We start from the raw sequence: 19773 nt of genomic DNA, 5'->3' as shown, positions 1-19773 counted from the left end.
GAGTTATCCGATTACATGAAATGCAGTATGTACAAGGCAAAAAGCAATTAACATTTCCTACTTAAAGACGGGCCCACAGATAGACGCACACCCAAAAGAAACGGACCCAAAATGGTCTTTATTATCCCTTCAGCTCGGAGGGAAGTCGAGCTGAGGGACGAGAACGTGGCTGGCTACCTGGCCGCGTTTGTGCGGCTCGACGTCTGCACCTTCCCGGAGCACCAGTCGGCAAAGAACGGACCAGGGCAGCCGAATCCAGCGGCGGCGAGACGAGGTGAGGGATCGCTGCGACGAGCCCAGAGCCAGCGACGAGACGAGGGCAGAGAAGCGCCAGCGACGACAGAGATCCGACCAGCACCAGCGACGGGACGAGCAGAGCGCCAGAACACGCACTCGAGAAGAGAGAGTGCAGATCGTTTGTTCCCTGTTCCTTTGTCGTCTTCTCAGGCGCGGTTCGCTCGTGCGTGGCCTGCACATATTTGTCGACCGTCGGGGCACTCGCTCGCATCTTCCTGATTGGGCGAGAGCGACGTAATGTCCTCGTGAACTCCGCCCACGCGTGTGCTGACACGCACGTAGGCAATGGCATCAGTGTGAGGAAGCGAGGTGAAGGCGTGTTGTTGTAGTTATCGTTGATGTAAAAATAAAAGAAAACCCTGACTATCAAAATAACTCCGCAGCGCATGAACATTTAATTACCCATTAAACAAGGGAAAGGGAGCTATCTATCCACATTTACTTATCAAAATAACTGAGCTATGGGGACCTGAATGTCTGTGTGCACAAGGCTTCCAGAATCGTAACAATATGTGAGGGAAATAAGGAGAATACGACAGCTATGGCTGAAGTTGCATTGAGATGTTGTGCACTCGAGATGACTGGGAGACTGCACTATTCATCATTGTGAAGCATGCATTGCTTGAAAAAAAAATGCCACTGTTTCCTAAAGGTACGACACACCGGCAGCATAACGAGCATCTTACGGAGACTACGGTTTCCATTCCCACTCAAGTTGCACTTCAATGACACAAAAATTGTGCACTGCAAGTGCACGGAATAATTTGAGCAGTTTTACATCGAGGAAAGATTCAGCATGATAGAATGAAAAAAGATTCTGCACAGGGGGTTACTACATGCCCCTCCCACACATGATCAGCCAATCAGCCACCTATCATATGGAATCTACAACAATCAATTTCCCCACATGCTATGATGGGTTTACACAAGGTGGGCATGGTGACCATAGTCACGGGCTCATGGTGTCCGAAACGTCTCCTTCAGCTAATTTGTGATGACAGAGGTTGGCAAACACAGTGTGATGGAAACATTTTTGAATCCTGACCATCAATCTCAAAAAACCCCTCCCTCCACCGATATTTTGAAACTTCACCTTGGATCAAATCCCTTTGATCCCGGACAAATGACCTTTGAAAAGGTCACTATACTTGGGGTGAAATGTGGGTGGAAGGTCAGTTGTGTTTATCAAGAGGTCCCTTTAGAGTTTAGACGTTTCATGAAGGCAAATGACCTCCTTCCACCCACATTTACATGTTTCAGCCTGATGAAGGGCTAATGTTCAATATTGCAGCCAACCCTCGTTTCCCACGATGATAAACATACTCCATCAACTTTTAGTTGCAATAGTACATTATTTATACCATTCAACCTATTAATGACTGGGTAGCACTTATGTGCATGTGCCTGTCCAGCAATCAATCATGTTTCTAAGCTTCGGCATAGCAATTGATCGCCCTCTTTGTCATCTTATTTTCCACGACTTTGATTCATGGGAAACACATTAAAAGCAGGAACACTTGGTTAATTATAGGTATTGATTGTAAAGATAACGACAAATTACTTCTTACATTATCAATCTAAATACATGACATGGCCATTTAAAAATAAAAGTTGAGAGCAAATTTGAAATGCACAAAGGATGAAAATGCCAAACATGGACTTTGATACTGTTACGTGGAAGGAGTCCATAGGTAGAATGTGGCAAGCGCAGTATGGTACATGTGTTTTGAGTAGATTTGATTGCCTTATAAAGGGTTCTGTTAGAGTAAGTCGTTTGTTACATGTGATGCTGAGGAGGCAGCCTATGTAATTTATAGACAGGGTAGAGATTAATTATGTGGACGTAAAAACCTGTTGTTGGTGGGGCAAGGTGAGGACTTCCCATTCCAGAGGCACACGTGTCACATGTGAAAGGCAAATTACGATCTATCTGGCCAATATGTGCCAGCCATGGTGGCGCAGTGGGCTGTAGAGCCTGAAAGAAAAGATGTACTGATATTTTTATTGGGGCCAACCCCGTGGGTGGAACCCACGAGGGAGACTGCCCAGGAGGAAGACGAGAACGCAGTTTTGACTGGTGGAGTCCACTGGAGAAGACACGAGGGAATCTACTGGAGAGGAGAACTCGGTCAATGAGTGTGCAAGGAGTGGAGATCAGAAGAGTCAAAAATGAGAGTCCATGAGATAGCCCGAGAGGAGAAGCTTGTGCACGACAGCACCAGGAGAGGCTCGTGTGCAAGGTGGACGTATACCTCGTTTGGAGAAGCCTTGTGGGGAATTTGACCCAAGCTGGGATCACCAAGTGTTTTTGGAGGGCCTGGAGGAAAAAGGACAAAAGGGAACCATGTAGCTAAGTTGAAAGCCTACCCATTGATGGCCCTGAATCGTTACTGCCTCTCGACTCCCTGCTGGTCTTTAAAGCAGACACCCATTGTGTTGAACTGCGCCGACACAAGTGCATCAGAAAGAAAAGGGAAGTCCCACCGCCATTATTGTTGCTTGTGAAAGTGTGAACCGTTAGCACGTCGTGGGTTATGTTTTTCAGTTTACTTCTCCATTGTGTACAACTTTGTGTATCCCATGCTCCTTTTTGACTCATTTGGTTTGTTCCATTATAAAAGTGTCTTGTCGACGCTCTTCCCTTTGCTTTGCTTTATAAAAATAAATACTTTAAAAGGTTAGCGCTTATTGCAGCCATCTGCTTTCCATGTGGGTTTGCCGTTGATTTGGCTCATTTGGACGACCTTGGGGAATGGTAAAAGGAAAGTAAAATTGAACGCAGTGCCTTCAAAGACCGCTTGGACCATTCCTCGGGATGAAAGCTCCTGGGTCTGAGTGTTTCCGTGTTAAGGGACACTTAGACGTGACAATTCAACCTACGAAATAATTCCCAGTAATTTAATTGGTACAATCATTAAAAAAATACATTCCATAGAGTCAGTGGCATCAGATGTTATTCTAACATTTAAAATATTTCTCAAATTTATTTTTGATGGGAAGGGAAAATGAGCAAAAGGTGGCGCATGATGCAAGGTGAGAAAACTAGGAGTGTGGTGAGTGGTGAAGAGGATAGAGAAAAGAGATCAAGGATGAGTACGACGGGAAGACATTCTGAAAGATCAATCACCTGTGAATAACTGCTGTTGAGACTTGCGAGACTGGAACTGCGACTCGGAGGCTTCCAAAGGTTGGAAATTGGAGAACCCAAGGATCGTCTGCACAAATGAAAGCAAAGCTCGTTCAATTAATAAGAAAATTTCAACCGAAAAAAAAAATCAGTATTCAAGTGTTCTGAATTGGATCAAGTATTCTGTGATGGATGAAACAGTTTGCAAGTGAGCACACAAAGACAAGATGGTGCAATTAGCATGCAAAATACGAATGCAATATAACTCCTACAACAATACCATGCTTTCACATGCAAGCTATAGCTTAGTTTCAGCTGTCCAAATACTGTCTTCTGGAAGCTTTGCTATTCTCAAAGCCAGAAACTTGAGTTACATATATCTCTGATGCTGTTCATCACTTTTACATGACAATGTCATCCTGTTTCATCCATCTCCCAGTCGAGACAGTAAATGCAATCACAGATTATTTTATTATTTCTTTTTGTATTCAAGGTCAAAACTCATGTGAGAGTGAGAACGCTGAACGGATCACGACGCAACAGAACCAAAGGAACAGTAGAAAGAGAGTGGGGAAACAGCAACAGCAGGGTTGGACGATAAAATTGAGGGAGGCTTGGACAAATATGGGAAATGGGAAGTGTGAAGGAAAGACATTGGAAATGCATGGGGTGGACAAGATGGATGCAGATGCAAACTCTCAAGAAGAAAAAAAACTGAAAATTTGGAAGGAGGTACGCTTAGAGGAGGGGAGGCTGAGAGAGGTAGAAAAAAAATCATGGTTTTAGATGGGGGATTATCTCAGATGGTGGTGAACAGTTGTCTTGAAGACCTGCAGGGACGAATGAGATTGACGAGAATGTGGAAGTTGAGTCCACAGGTGGGGAAAAAGAGGAACGAATGAGTGGAGGTGAACAGTTCTGGATTTTGGTAGTTTCACCAGAAGGGGGTTGATGGTGGACCGCATGCACCCTGCAGAAGCATAGGGGAGTGAGGCAAGCACGGTCAGAGCAGAGGGTACAGATTCCAATGATCTTGAAGGCCTTGGTTTTCATGGCGTCAAACTGTGCAAGGTGAGAGGCAGTAGAAGAGAGAGGAGAGAGAGAGAGGGGAGAGCAGTACTCCATCAAGCTGCTGACAAAGGCCTTGTAGATGGATAGTTCAGGTGTGCCATGGATGGACTTTGTACAATGGAGGATGCCCAGGTGGTGACTATCTTTGGAGGCCAACTTTCACACCCCCTTGACTTTCTCACATTTTATTGCATTGCAGCCTGAATATAAAATGGATTAAATTAAGATTTGTTTGATACTAATCAACATATAACACCCCATAATGACAAAGTGGAGTTTTTTGGAGAAATTTATATAAATTAATGAAAAGCAAAAATGCTGAAATGTCTTTCTTCAGTCAATAAGTGTTCAACCCCTTTGCTATGACACTCCAAATTGACATCAGGTGCATCCAATTTTGTTTGATATTCCTTGAGATGTTTCCACAACTTGAATGGAGTCCACCTGTGGCCAATTCAATTGGTTGGACATGATTTAGAATGAAACACACATTTCTATACAAGATCCCACAGTTGACAGTGCATGTCCGAGCAGAAACTCTACCATGAAGTTCAAGGAACTGTCCGTAGAACTCCGATATATAATTATTGGGAGGCAAAGATATGGGGAAGGGTATAAAACAATTTCTGGAGTGTTGAAAGTTCCCAAGAGCACAATGAGCTCAATCATTACGAAATGGCAAGGACATAGAACTACCCATACTCTTCCGAGAGCTGGCTGTCTGGCCAAACACCAAACTGAGCAACTGGGCAAGAAGAACTTTGGTCAGGGAGGTGACTAATAACCCAATGACCACTTTGACAGAACGACAGAGTACCTTGGCTGAGATGTAAGAACCTGCCAAAAGGACAACAGTCTCTGCAGCACTTCAAAAATCTCGGCAAGAAGGTAGAGTGGCCAGACGAAAGCCACTCCTGAGAAAAAGGCACATGAAAGACTCTGAGAGCATGAGGCAAAATATTCTGTGGTCTGATGAGATGAATCTTGAATTCTTTAGTCTGAATACAAAGCACTACATCTGGTGGAAACTGAGCATAGCTCTTCAACCAAACACCATACCTACTATGAAGCATGGTGGTGGCAGCATCATGCTATGGAGATGCTTTTCAGCATCAGTGACTGGGAAACTTGTAAGGATAAAGGGAACAATGAATGGAGCCAAATACAGTCAAATCCTTGAGGAGAACCTGCTTCAGAATGCATAAGACCTTAGACTATGGTGAAGATTAACATTCCAACAGGACAATGACGCCAAGCATACAGCAAAAGCAACACTGGAATGGCTTCAGAACAAGAACGTGAAAGTTCTTGAGTGAGCCCGGCCAAAGCACAGACTTGAATCCCATTGAAAACCGGTGGAAAGACTTGAATATTGCTGTTCACTGACGCTTCCCATCCAACTTGACAGAGCTTGAGAAAATCTGCAAGGAAGAATGCAAGAAACCTCCAAATCCAGATGTGCAAAGCTGATACAGACATACCCAAGAAGAATCGACGCTGTAATCACCGCCAAAGGCACTTCGACAAATTATAGACTCAAGGGGTTGAATACTTTTGTAAGTTAGATATTTCTGTATTTCATTTTCAATTAATTTGGAGAACAAATCATAATAAGTACTTAAAACCAAGGGCACTATGCAAATGACTTTAAGAAAATGGTGGGACTCAGTCAATCAGACAGATGTAGGTTCTGCAAGCTGGAAATTGAAAGTACGAGTCACCACCTATCGAAATCTAAAAAAACTCACGTCAGAAAAGCTGTTCACACAAAGTATGTAGAGTCATCCAATGGCACATTTGCAAAAACTTCAATACCCCAGTCCTAGAAAACTCATGGAAACGTGAACCAAAAGTGATCATTAAAAACAAGAACATGATGCTCACGTACGACCTGGTGATCCCATCGAGAGTGTACATAGAAAATAAAGCATTGCGACCAGATATAGATGGTACTTATGTACAAAAAATATTTTGGCAACTTTGGCCGAAACAATGTAGAATTTAAGAAAAATGACCAAATACCAAGATCTCAAAAATGAAATAAAAAGATATTGGAAGCAGAGAGCAACAAAACTGTTCCAATGATAATTGGAGCAATGGGAATGATAAAGAAGCACCTTTTAGAGATCTTAAAAACATCTCTAGGAATATTGTTTCGAATCTGGCAGCCATGAGCACACAACAGCAAGAGTCCTTATAGATCAGTTATATCGGTAAGTATGTGTTTCTAGTTAGGGTCCCGTCCCTAGTCTAATGGGAATTAATTGTACGTGCGCTGCGGAGTTCATTTATAGTTAGGATTTTACATCCACAACGACAACAACTCTCTGCTTTCGGCATTATCTCTTTGCTCGCCAGCGAGCGAGCGCATGCGTAGGCGGAGTTTAACATGGGCATGGCGTCCCTCTTTGGCCAATTGGCAAGGAGCGGGCGTCGCACCCGCCCCGTTTCCAACTCAACACCATCGCCATAACGCACGTGGTCGGAGGTGAGCAGGTAGGCGGAGCTACAAACGCCTCCGATCGGGACTCCACCCAGAAGGGTGGGAGTTGCCCCGCCTACCGTGGGCCTGTCCAATGTGAGACAGCCAGGGAATCGCACGATGGGTCTGACCAATTAGAAGGCGAGTGGCCAGGGGAAGAAGCCCCTCGCTCCTAAAGAGAGAAAAGTGGTTGTCGGGACCAGCGTGGAGAGATTGCGTCCCATGTGTCTCGACGCATGTCTGTCTGGAAGCGCGTCTGTCTGGGTCTGCGGCGGACTGCATCGTGCTCATTGTCGGTGTCTCGTCTGGCGCATTACAGCGAGCGGTAAACCATTTTTCATCAAGGGAGATCACCTCGTCTCGCCTCCTCTGGGTTCGGCTCCCCTGGTCCGTGCTTTTGGCGACTGGAGCTCCGGGAAGGTGTGGACGACCAGCCGCGCGCTCGCGGCCAGGTAGCCAGCCGTTCTGACTCCCAGCCGAACTATCTTCCTCGGCTGGAGAACCGAATAAAGACCAGCGGGTCCATTTCTTTTTTTGGGTGTGCGTGTCTGTGTTCGGGCCTGTCTTGTCTAAGTTGAATTGTTAAGTGCTTTCATTGTACATTGCTTGCATTGCTTAGTCAGATAATTCTGCCCTGACATGCTCCCCTCGTTCCCCAATTATTATTGTAAATAAATTCCCCTCTTGTTGAATGTCCCAGTTCGTCCTTGTCCTTTCTATCTTGGTTTGCCATGCTGCAAACGGGAATTAGGAGGCCTCATTGCTGCCGTAATCATGCAATCGGCCCGGCAGGATTCTGGTACTCTCCACTCGGGGTACGACACGGATCCGGCTCGATAACGGCCCGGATCGCGCAGATCCTGCCGAGGGTGAATTTCCTCAGTTGTTTGGATGACGTGGGTATTTAGGTAAATTGAAAATGGCAATCGACCCTATCCCAAGTGGTCAACCTATTGGCGATCTTCAGTCCGATAAGGGACCCGTGACCTTTCGGATTTATCTGAAGGGTGCGACCGACTCTACTGCTCCATCGAGCAGTCATGCTCGCAACCGAGACCCGGCCCCACATCAATATTACTGCAAATTAACTACAGTTGAAAACTGCCCAGGACTTGGTGATGATCCTGAAAAGAGTCCTTGGAACAAAACTTTGAGAACGAGAAAACTTCATAGATTGGTCTATGAATCATGATCCCTGACTGAAACATAGGTGGATACTTTAAGACCTGGGAGGACTCCATTCCATCTTCTGAAACCCGCATATTGAGATAACCAATAACACACACACACACACACACACACACACACACACACACACACACACACACACACACACACACACACACACACACACACACACACACACACACCTCTCCTGTAAGGAGCAGTTATTTGTTTCATACGAGTACCATCCTGGAATTTCCTGTTTCATTCATTTATTAGGATTTCCTGCATCATTACATCCACCACCAAAGGGCTTTTTTGTTCGTTTGTTTTAACCCATGTATTTGTCTGTCTGTGAGCAGGACATCTCAAAAGATTATGGATGGACTTGGAAGAAATTGTTGGATAGGTTGGATGTGTGACAAGGATGAAATGATTCAATTTTAGTGAAGATCTGGATCCAGATCTGGGTGTGAGAATTAATTTTTTAAGTGATTCTTCACCAATGAGAGATGGGGCCAAAAACGATATATCGCGCACACACACACACACACACACACACACACACACACACACACACACACACACACACACACACACACACACACACACACACACACACACACACACACACACACACACACACACACACACACACACACACACTTAAAGGACATTTTCCCCGCTAAAGCAGGGGTTAGCCTTGCGGGCCCCATGACAATCTTCTCCACTTTACCCTGTTTTCTGCATCTCCCCTTCTTAATCCCCTTGCCCACATTTCCTCTTCCACGACATTTAGCCAAGTTTTTCTCGGTCTTCCCCGTCCTCTACTTCCGACTACACTCATTTCCAACACTCCTCTCACCCAGTCACTTTCATCCTTCCTCAACACATGACCCAACCATCTCAACCTGTTTCTCTTCACAACCTCCATCACAGACTCTATTCCCATCATCTTCCGCAAGTCATCATTTGTCTTCCTCTCTCTCAACGATACTCCACACATCCACCGAACCATTCGCATTTCCACCCTTTCCAGCCTTTGTTGCTGCTCCATGTTCAGTACCCATGTCTCACTCCCATAAATCATCGTACTCCTCACACATGAAGCATACACCTTTCCCTTCAGCTTCAACGACACTCCCCTCTTCGTCAGCACGCCACTCAGTTCCCGAAACTTTTTCCATGCACATCTCACTCTAGCAACCGTCGAAGAGTCTGATCCACCTTCTCCATTCAGCATGTCTCCGAGATAGCAAAATGTTTTCACCCCTTCCAGCTTCACACCATCTCCAAGATCCAACTCAACAATTCCTTCATCTGCTGCTCCCTCGATGCACACCTTACACTTGAATGTAGCTGCCACACTGGTTAATGACCCTCTCACCCCACTACATTTTCGATGAACCCATTCAGCACACATTGTACACTGAATGGAGTTCACTCCGACACCCTTCCTGCACACAGCACACGGCCACTTCCCAGTCCTTTCCACCTCACCACATGCTTTACCACTTGCCATCACCTTCGTCTTTCCGATATTCACCTTCAAACCTTTTGCCTCCATACATTCCTTCCACTTGCTCATCTTCTCCTTCAGTCCATCCATACTCTCTGCAATCAACACCAGATCATCTGCATACAGCAGCTCCCACGGTAAGCCCTCCTTTACCCTCCGAGCCAGCACCTCCATCACAACTACAAATAGAAGTGGACTTAGTACCGACCCCTGGTGCACTCCGACCCTCACCTCAAACTCACCACTGTTCCCATCCTTCGTCCTTACAGCTGTGCGTGCTCTCTCGTACATTGCCATCACTACTCTGATCAACCATTCCTCCACTCCTAACTTCCTCAATGCCCATGTCATAACTTCACGTGGAACCCTATCAAATGCTTTCTCCAGATCAACAAACCCAAAAAACAACTTCTTCCTCTTCTCCATGTACTTCTCCTGCAACTGCCTTACAATAAAAATCGCATCTGTCGTTCCTCTTCCTGGCATAAATCCAAACTGCATTTCGTCAATCTTTACCCTCTTCCTTATCCTCTTCTCCAACACCCTTTCCAATACCTTCATTCCATGCTCCAATAACTTTATTGCTCTAGAGGAGCCACAGTCCAGAGGGTCACCTTTCCCCTTGTGGAGAGGGACGAGGGTACTCAGTTCCCAATCCACTGGAATGCGGCCTTCTTTCACCACCAGATTACAGATCTCTGTCATTCTCTTCACACCCCAACTTCCCGCTGCCTTCAACATATCTCCCACAACTCCCGTCGGCCCTCCTGCTTTTCTACTCTTCATTGCTCTTATAGCTTCCTCAACTTCCTTCTCAGTTATCTTCTCTGCTGATCCTAAAACAGGGTTACTCTCGATGTTGCTATCCCATTCATTTTCTACATTCAACAGCCTTTCCATATATCTCTTCCATCTTCCTTTAATTCCATCTGAATCCACAACGATTTGTCCCACTTCATCCTTCAAGAAACTCACCCCCGTCACATCAAATCTCTCTCTCGCTATCTGCTTTGCAATCCTGAATACCGCTCTCTTACCCTCCTCCGAATCCAAGTGTTCTCCAAACATTTTCCTATGGGCCTCCTGCGCCTTTGCAACCTCTTTCTTTGCAGCCTTCTTGGCTACCTTATAACCTTCATGTGCTGCCTCTTCTTCCACCGTATCCTTTGCCTTTTGCCATTCCTTGAACTTCTTCCTCTTCTCTTCAATCGGCTTTCCAACTTCATCACCCGACCACCATGTTTCCGAGTGCCTCGGTGGTCCTTTTGTCCATCCACATACCTCACCAACGGCTCCCAATAGACTATCTTTCATTGACATCCAACCACTTTCAAGCTCAACCACATCATCTTCAACCATACTCAGCCTCTCTCTTAATGCTTCCTTCACTGTCACCTCTTTCAACCTCCACACCTTCATCCTCGGTTGGTACTTCACCCACCGAATTCTCCGCGCACCTTTCACCCTTATATCGCAGACAACCAGGTGGTGCTGCGAAACCGTCTCCTCCCCTGGGATCACCTTTGTGTCCCGGAGGTTTCCCCTATCTCGCTGACGCACCATCAGGTAGTCAATGGTTGTCGTCAACCCACCGGACGTGTATGTAATAAGCTTATTATCCGCTTTCTGGAATTGAGTATTACAGATCAACAAATCAGCTCCATCAGCAAACTCCAAGATCCTTTCACCTTCTCCATTTCTCACACCATATCCATAACCCCCATGGACTCCCTCAAAACCGTCTGGACTCCTTCCCACATGTCCATTCAAGTCTCCTCCAACCATAACAATTTCATCATCTTTCACATTTTCCATCAACTTCTCCATCGCACACCAGAACATGTTCTTCTCTTCATCGCTTCGACCGACCTGCGGGGCATATCCCGAGATGACGTTCACCAAGAGATTTCCGATCACGATTCTCACCATCATCAACCTTTCACTCACTCTAGTCACACTCACTACACTGTCTACAAACTCCTCAGAAAACATGACACCAACACCATGCTCGCCTTCCAGGCACCCTTGCCACATAAACTTGTACTTCTGCCCCTGCCTTCCCTTCACCATTCTCACACCACTTCCCTTCCACCATGTCTCCTGCACACAACATATGTCCACTCTTCTTCTGACCAAGGTTTCAACCACTTCTCCAGATCTCCCTGTCATTGTCCCTACATTCCATGTACCAAACCTCAGAAACCAATCTCCACGTGGGACATCAGACGATTGGTCACCATAAATGGAAAAATGTCCTCCCTTGCTTCGATCGGGTTCCCCACCTTGAGTTTTAACGAGAGGGGGTGAGGACCCCCATGGGGTACTTCGGGCTGTACCCTGCCCATCAGTTGTACTCATCATGGTTTCCTTTTGAGGCGATGTTTTTATGGCCGGATGCCCTTCCTGACGCCAACCCTTTTAGTCGCCTTTGACGACACGCAGGGATACGGTGTACCTATTCTGACTGGGGTACACACCGGTCAACGATATATAGCATATAATTATATTTCAAAAAGTTGTGGGTGGATCATAACAAAACTTGGTGGATGAGTGGGTGGGTGAGAAGAACAAGCCGATTCGGTTTTGGTTAAGATCCGGATGGAGGTCTGGCCTATTATTGGGATACAAATCATAAACTGTGACAAGAATAAGCCTCACAGAGGTAAGCCCTCCGCCGAGTGCCATTCTAGTTCATTTCCTGGGATTCCCTGCCATTATTCATTTCCTGAGATTCCCTGCCTTATTCATTTCCTGGGATTCCCTGCCATTATTCATTTCCTGAGATTCCCTGCCATTATTCATTTCCTGAGATTCCCTGCCTTATTCATTTCCTGGGATTCCCTGCCATTATTAATTTCCTGGGATTCCCTGCCAGTATTCATTTCCTGGGATTCCCTGCCAGTATTCATTTCCTGAGATTCCCTGCCATTATTCATTTCCTGGGATTCCCTGCCTTATTAATTTCCTGGGATTCCCTGCCTTATTCATTTCCTGGGATTCCCTGCCTTATTCATTTCCTGGGATAGCCTGCCTCATTCATTTCCTGGGATTCCCTGCCTCATTCATTTCCTGGGATTCCCTGCCTCATTCATTTCCTGGGATTCCCTGCCCCATTCATTTCCTGAGAATAGCTGGGATTTCTTGGGGTTCATGCATGTTAATGTTTTGAATCAATCAAAAAGGTTGAATCAATCAAAAACATTTTCATGGCATACAATGCAAAAATTTACACCACACAAACAACAATCAGGTTATATTTATAGCATATACTTTACTCAGCATATGCAGAAAAGAAGACTTCATCAAGTAAGACTTGCCCGTTGAGAAAGCATGTTTCAGAAGAGGAAGATGTACTAGAGATCAAATCGCAAATTTGAGGTGGATCATGGAAAAAGCAAGGGACTATCAAACAAAGATATCTCTGTTTTATAGATTATAGCAAAGCGTTCAATAATGTTGATCTTGAATTGGTGTGGATTATGCTGAGAGACGTGAGGATGTCGGAGTACCTGATATGTCTGATTATAAGGCTGTACACTAAACAGGAAGCTACAGTAAGAATGGTATGGAATTTAAAAAGGGATCAGACAGGATTCTTTCCCCTTAGTTATTCAATCTGTATTGTGAGTACATCGTGAGGAAATCAAACTTGAATGACATCGAGGGTGGAGTCAGGATGGGAGGAAGATGTATTAACAACCTAATGTATGCTGACATCACTCTGTTAGCAGAAAGTTCAAAGAACTTAATTAAACTGCTGCAGACAGTGAGGAAGGAAAGTGAAAAAGCTGGTCTATATTTAAACCTAAAAAGACTAAAATCTTGTCAACTCAGAAGATCGATCTGTTCAGATTGGGAGAGGGTCATGTGGAAATTGTGGAAAGTTTCATCTTCCTGGGTTCTTGGATTGAAGTGAGTGGAGAATGTGGAGGAGAAATTAATAGACGGTTAGTGTAAGGGAGAACAGCAATGTCAGGATTGACAATGATCTGAAAAGAGAAACACGTGACAAAACAAACCAAGAGGAGGCTGGTGAACACTATGGTATTTCGAATTGCAATGTATGGATGTGTCATGGACAGTGAAGAAGAAAGAAAGGAAAAAAAATTGACAGCTTTTAAACGTGGTGTTGGAGACAAATGTTAAAAATACCATGGACTACAAGAAAAACAAACAAACCAGTGTTTGAAGAAATTAGATCATCATGTACATGAGAAGCAATAATGCTAAAACAGAAAGTCATGCTTTGGCCAAATCATGTGTGCAGAAAATGAAAGTCTAGAGAAGTCAACCATGCTTCAGTAAGTCAACAGTAATCAGTATGGTTTAGGGAAGAACAGGAAGACCTTGTAAATACTGGATGGATGAAGTAAAGGTTGAAACCAATACAAACTCTGTCTGCCAGAGCTTTGGGAAGCAATGCAGAATCAGGATGTTTGAAGAAATCTGATCACAATTGTCAGCAGAAGTTAGCCATAACTTCACAGAACTAGTACCTAAATATACTTTACTCAGCAAATAATTCACACCATCCACCCGAAAGTTGGGTAAACTGCTGGAGTAAACTGCTCGTTCATCAAATAGTTAAAAGATGAAAAAAAATGCTGTTTGAGCTGCAGGACAGATGAGGAAGCACAGCTCACACAGTCTCCCATAATAAGCTCTCTAATGTTATGTTGTCCCTTCCTATTCTGCCAAGTTGGCATTTGGGTAGATTCTGAAAATATGTGCATTTCACTTGCTTGTCTCATTTGAGCACAAATTCCATGAGTAGGACAACTTTATTGTCCCATTTTTGACCATTCGAAGATGATGAGCTTCTCAAGGAAGATTTTTTATTTTTTTGCAAACTACTTTTTGATAATGCAACATTTCTCAACAGCAAAATCACACATTAAAAAAAGGTTACAAAAGGAGTTTCTTCAGAAAATATAATTTTCATTTATTGCACATCTTTTAAAACAAATATATATCTTACGAAGCAAGTGAGAATATAAGCACGAGTGTGAGAATACAAGTGGTTGAACATGTGTGTCTGAGCACGCAGATTTTTTCTGTTTTCCCCACCTTGCAAATGTTGGCCAGTGAGCATCGAGATCATGTCCTCTGGGTGCAAGGTCGAAATACACTTCATTAAGGTCATACAAACATGTGATAATGCAGAGACCGTTCTCCCGTATCAAGAATGGATTTCGAACATAGTACCAGTAACTGCGTAAAGAATGGCAAAGGTATGTCAGATATGCGTACATATAATGACACACTTAGGAAATGCAAAGTGAATGTAAAAAAACAAACTCGGCTAGAAGCTGTCTAGCCACAGTTTCAATCCAGACCCAGCTATAAACCCTAATCCCGGTGCTTCACAGGCAGGGTGATTAATCAGCGAGTGTGCCATCCCTTGGAAGGACGTTAAACTGGCATCTCGTTTGCTGTCATTATTTGGTGGACATTAAAGATCCCACAAAGTCCTTCGCAAAGAGTAGGTGAGATATTGCCGGCACCATGGCCAAATTCCAAATTTATGCCCGAACAACTTGACAGAGCATCAGGCCCGGCAGGCCGGTTTGTGAAAACTTGGGCCAAAAACTTCCACCTGCCAAGCACACAAGACCATGTGAATAATTGGGGATGATAAAAAAGAAGGCCATCGAGCACACCTTCACCACCCGCAACTGCACCGTCCACGCGTCGCCATCCGTAACTGCATTGCGGACTTGTAAACCAAAATTGTTTGGAATAGTATACATATATGTAAAAAAATATATATTGTTGCGGTGGGGGGCACCGACCGAGACACCAGCTTGTCACTCAGGGGGATTAATCCCCGGTTGTCCTCGGTTGAGCCGGACCTGGGGCCACTGCTCACAATTAACGTTGTGGTACGGTGGGTTATTTTAAAACCACGAACGCCACCCAGTCAACCACGAGTTCCAGTGTCCGCTGTCTAATTATTCCGTTTAACTAGAGGTCACGTGGTTACCTGAGCAGGGAGCATGCCCTCGGCAAAGCACCAGTGTTATCTGATTAGATTTTAATTAGGGCGGCCGAGTGTTTTAACCGCTGATACGTGTCAAACTATTTTTTTGGTCACATCTGTGGTAATTACCTCCCAGTCTATCTCGGTTCAAACAATGCCAGACCAATAGAAGGAAAGGACAAACATGGACAGGTTGGAAATCGACAGATAATTTATTAATGATAAAAAAATAAATAAAAAGAACCTTTTATTTGCTGAGGTAAATAAAGAATGAATTTCAAAGCAAAATAAATCAAAATGCCAGGAAAGAGACAAAGAGCAGATGCTTATCAGGAGTTGACTTACTTACAGCTAAACACAGACAAGGGTACCCAGCAGATCATTCGGGGGGGGGGGGGGTGAGGGGGAGAATCGTCTCGCTCACCAGAAAGTCGTCGGTGAAGCGAAAACGTCCTGAAAATGCGTGCGTGCATGTCACGTCCGTCGCCAGCACCCAGCTTTGCCGTGCACCCTCTCGCGGGGCAGCCTTGAACGCCAATCAAATTCTGTAGGGCACCGAGATCATCCATCGTGGGTTTAGATCCTGGTGTTGTTGGTGATCAACCCGTGCCTCACTTGTTGGCAGGGCTGCTCACACCCACACACGCACCACATGCTCACTTGCCGAAGCACTTGGAAGGACGAATTGTCTCGTTGGCACTGGTCAGACACCCGCTTCTTGGTCGCTTCTCTCGCCCTTTGCTTTTTCCTCTCTCCTTTCGCTTTTCTCACCTCACTTTTTCTCTTCAGAGCGTCCCTCTTTCGCCTTTTCTGCACTTTTTTATATCTCAGAACGTCTCTCCTCACAGAACGTCCCTCTTTTGCTTTTTCCTCACTTTTTTACATCTCAGAACGTCTCTCCTCAAAGAACGAACCTCACGCTTTCTCTCGCTCGTTTTTATATCCCCGGGCCATCTCCGCAGGGTGCCATCTGCCCCAAGCTCACCCCGCCCCACTGGGGCACGGTTACCATGATGACCCGTGCGCTCTCAAAAAAAGCAGGCGTCGGAGCTCGCGAAATAATGTTGCTGAGGAAAATGAGGGCGGGCTTCAGAACTGGTGAAAGAATGTTGCTGAGGAAAAATGAGGGCGGGCTTCAGAGCTCGTGATAGAAATGTGTGTGAACGTGTCTGTCGTAAAGAAAAAAAAAGCTTCCCATAAGAGAGGGGATCTATCCTTTACCCTTCTGAACACATCACATTTAAGATCCCATTAGACATGGGGATGGGGCTAATCTAAACATGCATTTAAGGAAATAACTGTCTGAGGACCTGCATGTGTGGATGCATTCATCAGACCAGATTCTAAAATCCGTAACAATATATATCTCTAAATAATATAATTTGAAGTTTTTGTTTGTTTGTTTGTTTGTCTGCACATGCTTATCTTCTGAACGGTGAGAGATAGGAGGATACCTCTGACACAAAAAATGTCGGGACAGGCCCCGGGAAGGTTATAGGCAAGGTGGCGAGAACCCTCAGCTCGGGGGGGGGGGGGTGTTTTCCCCTCACCACCAACCCCCTTTGGCTATGCATGCACTAATCTCCTGAACGGTGAAAGATAGGAGACCTCTGAAACAAAAAATGTCGGGACGGGCCCCGGGAAGGTTATAGGCTTGGTGGCAAGGCCCCTCGGCCGGGGGAGGAAGGAGGGGTGTTTCCCCCTCACCAACCTCCTTTGGCGATGACTGCCGTGGCCCAATAGGGAACTGATACTGGGATCACGTCAGACCGATGTATAGAAGATTAAATTCATTCAAAAAGAACCCGGGCAACACTGAGTGCATTCACCTGGTTCTAGTATATATATATATATATATATTATATACATATATAATTATTTCTTATAATAGGAAAAAATCAAATCCGTCTTTACGTATAATGAATAATCAGTGCGACCCTCTTTTGCTTTAAGAACGGCTTCAACTCCACTTGGGATCGATTTAATTAGTTGATACATTATACTTGAATCAATCTTTTCCCAATAGTGTTGTCATACACTCCAGAGCATCGTGAGACTGCTCGCATAAATTTTATCTTTCCCTCAAATGTATTCACCCTTCATTGATTCTGTTAAGACAAAGTTTCAGTCAATAATAACTACAATATATTAAAGATTTTGATATGCGTGCACACAGGCACACACATATTAGTCAGCAAAACAACAATGAGATGCTTACCTGGTAACCTGCACATTCATCATACACTGCTGCAGGCTATCCGCAAGGCGTTGATGGACCAAGCAGTATCTGATAAATGCACGGCCCTTGCCCAAGGATGTAGTCAGCTGTAACACAGAAGAATATTACTTCATCTGAAGGACCAGCAACACTTTGCATTTCAAAAATGTAACACATGCCATGTATATTGTTACGAATTTCGCCCACCTGGCGTGCGATCGGCCGCGTAACTCTAATAGCAGCCGCATCGCCCACCGGAATGGACAATTCAGTCTTGACCCTCCTGGAACTACCGCCAGGAGCCAGTCACGGGTGGGGGTTTAACTTCACCACAACCCAGTCCGCATTCTACCCGTGCGAAATAGGGTGAATCGCCGAATGTCGATATACCTAAGTACCCGGGCGCGGGTAGCGTACCGAGGAGTTGTACCATGCCACAGGTCGGCTCCGGACATGAACCGCTTAAGCGGCTCGTTCCGTACTAAGGGGATAACCGAGCGGAGTTATCGCCGACCTCGATGGTTCAGATTACTTGCTGGGTGTCGAAACCCACTACCAATCCCTTCCGTGATGCAAGATGGCACTTTCAAACGAAGGAAAGGACGCAACGAAATGGGAAACAATTTGACAAGCACATTTATTTCACTCTCAGACAAGCACGTATGTTACAGCCATACAAAAATGCACGTATACAGTCAAAGCAAGAACACAACGCAGAGTTACAACCGAATAAAGCAATGTACAAGCACTTATTCAGGTTTACTTTAAAGACTGACGCCACAAACACATTTACACAAAAAGCAAATAAAAGCCACCCTCATGGGCAAGGGGGCAGACAGGTCCGTGGACCAAATGTACGTGGGACCTGGGTGAGCGGCCAGGTCCACGAGACCCAAGGGGTCTTACCCGCGCCCTCGTGGCGCGATGGCGGGCTAGCCGCAATGTCAGCGTAACGTGCCTGACTCCGTGCCCCTGGCGTGGTCGGTGAGCTCCTTTAGGCGTGCATTGCGCAGGCACGTGTTGGTCGGTCGACACCACGGTTGGGGTGGGGAACAGACAGGGTTACCGGCGCTATCTCAGCGCAGATGGGGAGAATTGTTGATGCTCGGGGTGGAGAGAGGGGAATGGCGGACGCTCCGTTCCGTTAGCGGGGCCTTGGGACCGCACCTGAGCCCTCTTCCGCATCCCTGCTTCACTCCTCGACTCGTCCCTCGACCTCAACTCTGAGCTCCGTCCCCTTCTCCGTCCGATCCCCGCAAACACACGACTCAGACTCCACGACTTCGACCATGACCCAACAACGACAACCTCGACGACGACCTCCGTCTTCACTCGACCAGCCGCGAGTCGCTTTGTGCTCGCGTCTTTATAGACTGGGGGAGGAGCGTGTATGTAAATTCGCAGATCAAATCGCGCTTGGAGGCGGGGCCATGCCACCCGATGTTCAGCCATTGGCCGGGCAGAAAGGGGCGTGAGCCTCTCTTAATCCGAATTTCCTCCTAAAAGGAATCCACATGCATCGCGCTTGGGGGCGGGGCCACACCGCCCGACGCTTGCCCATTTGACGGAGGAAAAAGGGGCGTGAACCTCCCCTGATCCGATTTCCTCTCCCGTAAAGGCATCCATTTGTACTCGCGGCTCGATGCGTTCAGCAACAATCACCAAACGGGCCCTGGACAGCACAACGTTCGGTGTTAAAGTGGTGTGGTTGATGGTTGTGGAAGGAGAAAGGAGAAGGTGGTGGGGGGTTTGCTGTGGTGGTTTGGTTGTTGGCGGGCATCGTTTGAGAATGGGGGTGAGGCGATGCTTGCGGGGTGGGGTTGTGGAGGTGAAGGTAGTGGCGGTTTGGTGTAGTTGTTCGGGGGCGTTGGTGGTGGCGATTTGGTTGTTGGGCTGGTGATTGGTCCAAAATAAT

At 45.8% G+C, this 19773-nt stretch overlaps 1 protein-coding gene across 5 annotated transcripts in view; it reads right to left on the bottom strand.

The window, feature by feature from the left end:
- The window catches only part of LOC147029794 (uncharacterized), a 100117-nt gene that overhangs the window by 44596 nt on the left and 35748 nt on the right, over window positions 1–19773 (bottom strand). For 3 of the 5 annotated variants that reach the window (XM_085873124.1, XM_085873126.1, XM_085873123.1), the window contains 3 exons: window positions 17859–17965; window positions 14728–14871; window positions 3425–3512 (listed from right to left, as the gene is read on the bottom strand). In XM_085873124.1, coding sequence (XP_085729250.1) covers window positions 3425–3512; window positions 14728–14871; window positions 17859–17965 — 339 coding nt within the window. Of the gene's footprint in view, window positions 1–3424; window positions 3513–14727; window positions 14872–16064; window positions 16180–17858; window positions 17966–19773 lie in introns of those variants that run through there. The other 2 variants (XM_085873127.1, XM_085873125.1) reach the window with 2 other exon arrangements.

The sequence above is a fragment of the Eptatretus burgeri genome, chromosome 3, assembly GCF_056783735.1.
Source record: "Eptatretus burgeri isolate ZD-2024b chromosome 3, Ebu_testis_v1, whole genome shotgun sequence".
NCBI classification, from domain to species: domain Eukaryota; kingdom Metazoa; phylum Chordata; class Myxini; order Myxiniformes; family Myxinidae; genus Eptatretus; species Eptatretus burgeri.
Note: the sequence above shows the minus strand (reverse complement) of the source record. Positions and strands in the feature narration are given on the sequence as shown.